At 52.3% G+C, this 7,799-nt stretch overlaps 1 protein-coding gene across 1 annotated transcript; it reads left to right on the forward strand.

The window, feature by feature from the left end:
- Positions 1-5,718: 5,718 nt before the first annotated feature.
- On the forward strand, positions 5,719-7,462 carry LOC136499589 (uncharacterized). The gene is made up of 2 exons (XM_066495189.1): positions 5,719-6,099; positions 7,373-7,462. The coding sequence occupies exons 1-2, from the start codon at positions 5,719-5,721 to the stop codon at positions 7,460-7,462; spliced, it is 471 nt and encodes a 156-aa protein (XP_066351286.1).
- Positions 7,463-7,799: the final 337 nt, after the last annotated feature.

The following is a 7,799-nucleotide window of genomic DNA, read 5'->3' on the forward strand; positions in this document are numbered from 1 at the left end:
GGGCTAGAGGGTCATTCCCAGGCCTTCCTAACAAGTGTCCTAGTGGCGACTTAAAAAAAACCTTTTCAGTTGTTGAAGTGACGGCAATAATACCTTCACAGCCTATGATGGGTCTGACAGAATGGATTGTCATACCAATGACAGAGCTGAACACAAGTAAAGGAATAAGAACAAGGGGTTTTCCAAGTGAGCTGCATCTTATCTCTCATTATTATTATGGTTTCCTCTTGGTCAGTGGTCTAATATGAATAAGAAATGGCAGCTATAACAGAGCTTAATCGCTCAGCTTGAAGGTAGGTCCTTGTCACTAGAATGAAATCCCAAGGGTTGGTGGATCGGTGATTTCTGATAATACAAGCAAGGACACACCTCTGGCTGTATCTTGTGAGCCAGCCCTTACCGAAGGCATGATGGAGTGAAAGATCGGGACTCTTGGCTATCAAAAGAGCGAGCCGAAGTGATATTCTCCGGTGGTAATTTCGGTCCCGCACACTGTATACTCTCTTATGTCATTTTATTGGTATAACTCCATTTATTTATTTTCTTGGGCAGTGCTTGGGCTACGTTCGCACAGAAACACCATAATGGTAATTGGATCGTGCCTCTAGATATAGTCCAATACCTAGTAAGTACTAGCTAGGTCACTGCATCTTTATTTAGTTCAATTCATTATTACCATGCTTCATTGGCTGAGGATGAATCTTTTTCTCGTAAAGTGGTGTCTGCAGTAGGGATCGGGGAACAACTTATGTGGATACTACGTTTGCGAGTTCCTCATGCAGTACTCACTGAAAACAAGTGAAGATATCCTCGAAGTACATAAAAAATATACATAATTTATTTATTACCATTGTGTTGATATATATAATCATATATATTCCTACTTTTCCTTTCATTCGAATTGAAGGTTAAATGGAGGAAGCAAAAGGTCCTGCGAGCTGACCAGATCAAAGAAATTCAAGAGGGATTGTCAGGATTTCTTATGGATGAGGTCATAGATCCCAAAGGCGAGTACTACTATGACAGGAAAGAAATATTACCTAGTAGCCATACGACTGAAGATTAGGGTTGAATGAAATCCCAAGGACATGAGTACAAGCTTTTTGTGACTTTATTATGTACATATTCTATGCATGTACAACCTCTTGAAATATTTGTATATATATATATATATGTATGTATATATATATAGTTTCATACATTTTAGTGTGTTATTTTATGTATAATGCTCGAACGAACCTTATATGTATATGTGGATGTATATTAGTAGCGTAGAATTCGTATACGAAAAGGTAATTGAAACAAAAAAGAATTGAATTGAGAAGAAACCATAAAAGGAAAAGGAAAGAAATAGAAAAAAAGAACCTTTAGTATCGGTTGAAAACATCAACCGGGACTAAACGTGCTAGCCCCGGGACAAGGCCTGGGGTACATTTAATCCCAGTTGATAATCGCAACCGGGACTAAAGGTCCACATTCAGTCCCGGTTCTCAGAACCGGGATTAAAGGGAGGTCTTTAGTCCCGAATTCGCAATCTCGGTTGGGAAACCAGGATTAAAGGGGTTTCCTAATCGGGACTGATGCTCAGTCCTGCACTAGTGTATTTTTCTACTGCATCAATCCTTCTTCGCGGCAATACTATATATTTCCACAGCAACGCGCGAGACATCTATCTAGTATGTTTAAAATGTGTCTCAGGGCACCTTATTTGGAATACAAAAATTTCACACAAATTGTACATGTGTCGGGTTCATAAACCCGGGGTCCCTCATGGATCGGCTTCCTAGCAAAGGCTCGGCCCAGTAGACAACATTGCAAACCAACGCGCATCTCTTGGCCTGACCCAAATACCTAAATGACAGGCCAGAAGGGCGATCCAATCTCCGAACGGAGGGCCTGGCCGAGCAGGAACGGCTCCCGCTTCCGACTCCAGCCCGCCTCTCCAACCGGAGCACTCGCTTCGGTCTCCAGCCCGCCTCCGGATAGCCTCTCCAACCGGAAGGCCTGGCCAAAACACCACTTTCGACTCCGACCCGCTTCTTCGATCGGGGATGCGCTGAACCCCTACTTATAGCTCTTCTTCGACTGGTGCAATCAGAGCCGACTGGGACCAACCAACCGGGGACGCCCGCTCAGTAAGGACCAGGAAACAGACGGAGAAAGTAAGACAGGACACCCAAGTCAACCGCAATACCAAGGACCATACCATGTACACCTGCAGGACAGTACCCTATGACCTCTCAGGCATGACAGAACCCAAGCAGTGTTGTAGGCGCCGACATTTCCCCCAATAGTGTTGTGGGCGCCATCAACTCCCATACCAGACAAGTCTGGTAAGGCTCCCCCACGTGCTTGTGAGGCATCGACAGTGTTGTGGGACATGATAAAACCCACTGTATGCCTCTCGGCATCAACAGTATGGCAGGCACCGACATCTGCCATACCTAAAGAGGACAATGCAACCTCCCACGTGCATCTGACACTAAACAGTATTGTGGGCGCCTACCAACATCCTATACCCGCCGGCATAGGCAACAAGACTTAGTAGCCTACATACTCTCTCCCTCTCACTTGTAAGGTCATCTCCTTCATCTATAAAAGGGGATGCACTCTCTCCCAAAATTAAGTTCATTCAGATCGATCAAGTTCACTAGGACACAACAACAGAACCACCAGGTTCAAACCACAAGCATACACTCGAACACTTAGCACATAGCGGGGCTCCCGTCACTCTCGGCCCTTCAGACCAGAGTCCGACTGGACCTCCTATACCCCCCATCTTTCTCCTTCTCGTTTGTAACCCCCACTGCAAACTTCGAGCACCTAGGCTCAGGAATAAAGTCACCGACCGACTCAAACTGGACGTAGGGTACGTTGCCTGAACTAGTATAAACCCTGTGTCATTGAGTGCTAGGCCACCTCCGATCACAACGTACAGGCAAAACTATAAATATTTACGTGTTGGTCACTTTCTGCACCGACAGTTGGCGCCGTCCGTGGGGAAGACGTTGTACGTTCAACACTTTTTGGTCATCGGATGGCCCACTTTTCCGCCACCTTCACCATGGCGGGCTCAAGCGATACGACTCGCTTCGGCTCACTAGGAGTTTCCCGCACTCCCACCTGTTGGGATGTGGGTTCCACCCATCTTCGAGCCATCCTAGGCCTTCCTCTTCGGAAAGCCTAGACTTCATCGCCGACTCGGCTCGGCGTACTACACCTCCTGAGGAGGCACTCGTTCCGGGCCCGTCGGAGGGGCCCCTCCATCGGCTCTAGGACGCACGACGACTTCAACGACTGAGGCGCCTAGCGCTTCATTCCGAGCAAACTCTCTGCTCAAACCCCGCTGTGAGTAATGTACATACTGTTATTTACTCTCTATTTACTATCTCTCGCCGATTATCCGAGAGGGACCGTATTGTCCGCACCGCAAACACCGTACGATCAGTTCCCCTATGGCCTCGTGTCTCCCATGGGCGCGTGCGCTCAGGGGCTCCGAAGGACGCTGGCGCCATCAACTCTCACATCCAAATTCGTGGGAATGGCGAGCTATGCTCCCACCGCTTTCCACGAACGCCTGGATGACGAGGTTGAGAGCGATGACTCTAGCATCGGCGATGTGGCACCTAGCCACCGTCCATCCCAGGAGTGTGCTATGGCGGACACTCTAGGACAGCCACCGGTGGTTGTGGAGTCCGTGCAGACTCACACCCCTCCGGACCCGCGTGCGGGGGCCCTCGCGCTCGCATAAGGTCACACCGAGGAGCTACAACAACATCGGCAGAACCAGCCGCCGCCTATGCTGGCACACTCGGGGCAGCACGTTGCGCCCCATGTGCGTGACCCGACGGGCGGCGCCGAGGTCATGCCCGCCAGGTCCAGCATGACATCATGAACAAGGGGAATGACCCCCAAAGTTTGCTTGGGCTAGCCAGAACATCACCGTCGTGGCAAAGCTTATGCGCGGCGTTCCCGAGCCCGTCGACCCCTAGAAGCGAGCGGTCTACCAAAACCTTCGGGCACTGGTAGAAGCCGCCGCTGTTCAACGGGCAGAAAGCTCTACATCGCGACTCCGACACGCGCCCTCTCTCCCCACTGAGGGAGTGGGGACGCACTAGATGGATCGCTCCATCCGCTCACCGCTACAACCGCCTAGCGTGGCTCGGGAGGCAGCGGCTACGCAGCGGTCCGATCTAGTGCCTGCTCCACACCTACCGCCGGTACGCGAACGGCCCGGTCCGCACTGAGATGCTCACAGTGTCATCAGCAACCGGCATCAGGCCTGGCATGATGATGACGTCCACCGAGCGGCGATGAGGGCATGCGACATGGGTCCTGGCTGAACCATCGAGGGGAGCGGTGAAACGCACCCTAGGCATGGTCGCTAGCCAGACAACCGGAGTCCTAGCCCTGAGGGCCCGAGACCACGAGCCTTTGGCCGGCGTATCCGGAGAGCACCGTTTCCACAACGCTTTTGACCGCCCACCAACATCGCCAAGTACACCAAGGAGACAGACCCTGATATTTGGCTCATAGATTTCTAGCTCACCTATCGAGCCAAAGGGGTGGATGATGACCTTTTCATCATTCAATATCTCCCCATCTGCGTGGGGGAACATGTTTGGGCGTGGCTCGAATTCCTCCCACACGACAGCATCCGTGACTGGGCGGACCTCAAGAGGGTCTTCGTTGGAAATTTCTAGGGGACGTAGGTCCACCCTAGTAACTCATAGTACCTCAAGGGCTGCCAGCAGGAGCCCAATGAGTCCCTACGGGATTACATCCGTAGGTTCTCCCAACGATGCAACTCCCTCCCTGATGTTGTCGACGCAGACATCATCAGCACATTCCTCTCTGGGACAACCTGCGAGTCCCTAATCCATAAACTCAGCTGCCTAAAGCCTCATACTACCTATGACTTGCTCAATGTCGCCACTAACCATGCCTCTGGCGAGGAGGTGGTTGGAGTGGTCTTCAATGGAGGCCAGGACAAAGGCAAGGCTAAGCACGTGGACCAAGACAAGGGCCCCTCCAAATAGAGGGGCAAGAAGAACAAAAGGGATCGGCGCCGACTAGGACAACACCGCGTTGGTCGCCGTAGCTGATCGCGCGTGCAAGCAGCCCCAACAGGGCCTACCTGACCACTTCAACAGCTCATGGATAGCCCATGCACCAACCACGCCCTACCCCATCAAACACCTCTATAAGGACTGCGAGCTCCTCAAACGTGTCCTTCGAATAGGCCGGTGGGCCGAAAGAAGGAGACGACAAAGAGTGGCAGCCAAGAAAGGAGGCGCGACAGGCAAGGATGGAGATGACTTCCCCAACCCTGAGGAATGCATCATGATCTTCGGTGGATCCGACGCCATCTGGTCCAACGCTAGCACAAGGGTGCGCTATAGGGAGGCATGCGCCGCCAAGATGGTCGTCCCCTCCTTCCTCAGCTGGTCAGAATCTCCGATCACCTTTGATCAGAGGGACCATCCCTCCCACATCGTGAGACCGGGACACTACTCGCTCATTGTCGACCCCATCGTCCGCAAGAAGCGCCTCACCAAGGTGTTGATGGACGGAGGCAGTGGCCTCAACATCCTCTACGTCGACACCCTCGACGCCATGCGCATCCCCCGGTCGGAACTCCACCTAGCGGGCTCTCCCTTCCATGGGATGATCCTGGGGGCGCAGGCATACCCACTTGGGTAGATCGACCTGCCCGTCATGTTTGGCAACCGAGCCAACTTCCGCTTAGAGGTCCTCACCTTTGAAGTGGTGGACTTCCTAGGGTCCTACCACGGCATCTTAGAGTGGCCGTGCTATGCCAAATTCATGGCAATCCCCAACTACACCTACCTCAAGCTGAAGATGCTGGGACTGAACGACGTCATCATTGTGAGCAGCACCTTCTCGCACGCCTTCACGTGCGACCGCGAGCATTTCGAGCTCACCACCGCGGTCATCAACTCATCCAAGCTCCCGCGGCTCGGGGAGATGTTGACCCCAGCAGTCCCAGACTACGACAAACCAACCTCCTTGACGGCCTTCAGCCCGCTCGAGGAAACCAAGGCAGTGGGAATCGACCCCACCGACCCAACCAAGACGGTGCAGATCGGGACCCAGCTCCCGGCCAAATAGGAATGCGAGCTCATCGACTTCCTACACGCTAATCGCGATGTCTTCGCATGGAAGCCATCTAACATGCCAGGCATACCACGGGACATCGCCGAGCATGCACTACGCCTCATTCTAGGCTCAAAGCCCGCTAAGCAATGCTTGTGCTGCTTTGACGACGAGAGGCACAGGGCCATAGGCGAAGAGATCACCAAACTCCTAGTAGCCGAATTCATCAGAGAGGAATTCCACTCCGACTAGCTTGCCAATCCCGTTCTTGTTAAAAAGAAGACCGGGAAATGGAGAATGTGCGTTGATTATACTGGCCTCAACAAAGCATGTCCAAAGGATCATTTCTTTTGCCACGCATAGACCAGATAGTTGACTCCACCTCGGGTTGCGAGATCCTCTCCTTTCTGGATGCCTACTCGGGCTATCACCAGATCATGATGAAAGAGTCCGATCAGCTCGCAACCTCATTCATCACCCTGTATGGTTCATACTGACTACGTAACCATGCCTTTTGGCGTGAAGAACGTTGGTGCCACCTACCAAAGGTGCATGCAGCAATGCTTCACCGACCAAATCGACCTGCTCGATCAGCCTGATCAAAGCCGAGTGGCCGAAAACCAACAATTGTCGTCTATGTTGATGACATAGTGGTCAAAATGGCCCAAGCTTGTGACCTATCGCAAACTTGACCGCAACATTCGAGAACCTCGAAGGTTCAACATCAGATTGAATCCCGAGAAATATGTTTTCGGGGTTCCAAGGGGAAGCTGCTAGGATACATTATGACCGAGCGCGGCATCGAGGCTAGCCCCGAAAAAGATCACGGCCATCTCTAACATGGGCCCTACATGCAATGTCAAGGGTGTACAAAGGCTCTCCGACTGTCTGGCTACCCTGAGCCGATTCATCTCTCGGCTCGGCGAACTGGGGGATGCCACTCTACAAGCTCCTCAAAAAGATGAATGCCTTCGTCTAGACTGAGGAAGCTCAGCAGGCTCTTGAGAGCCTCAAAGCATCCCTGACGTCGGCCCCAATCCTCATCACTCCCAAACAGGGAGAACCCCTCCTCCTCTATGTCGTGGCAAGCAACCATGTGGTGAGCGCCGCCCTGGTCGTCGAAAGGGAGGAGCCGAGACACCACCTTAAGGTCCAGCAGCCCGTATATTTTGTTGGGGAGGTACTCACCGACCCCAAGGTCCAGTAGCCCCAGGTGCAGAAACTCCTATACGCCGTGCTGATGGTGACCCGAAAGCTCCTGCACTACTTCACCGACCATGAAGTCGCGGTCGTCACTTCATACCCGCTCAGAGACATCATCCGTAACCGCGACGCCGCGGCATAGATCTCCAAGTGGGCACTCAAACTCATGAGCCACGACATTAGGTATATCCCCGTACCACCATTAGGTCTCAAGCTCTCATGGATTTTGTTACTGAATGGACGAAGGTCCAGCTACCGACCCCAGACGTCACTCACGAGTACTAGACAATGTACTTTGACGGGTCTGTCATGGCGCTCGGCTCTGGGGCTGGAGTGGTTCTGATCTCCCCAAACGGGAGTAGGCTCCACTACGCCATCCACCTCCACTTTTTAGCCTCAAACAACACTATGAAGTATGAGGCCCTGATCAACGGACTCCGCATCGTCATCGAAGTTGGTGCTACGCGACTCTACGTTCG

The sequence above is a fragment of the Miscanthus floridulus genome, chromosome 13 (assembly GCF_019320115.1).
Source record: "Miscanthus floridulus cultivar M001 chromosome 13, ASM1932011v1, whole genome shotgun sequence".
NCBI classification, from domain to species: domain Eukaryota; kingdom Viridiplantae; phylum Streptophyta; class Magnoliopsida; order Poales; family Poaceae; genus Miscanthus; species Miscanthus floridulus.

Coding starts and splice junctions, on each gene's coding strand:
- LOC136499589 (XM_066495189.1), top strand. CDS start 5,719: ATGTTTGGCAACCGAGCCAACTTCCGCTTAGAGGTCCTCACCTTTGAA. Junction 6,100..7,372: donor CCACCGACCCAACCAAGACG/GTGCAGATCGGG, acceptor GTGACCCGAAAG/CTCCTGCACTACTTCACCGA.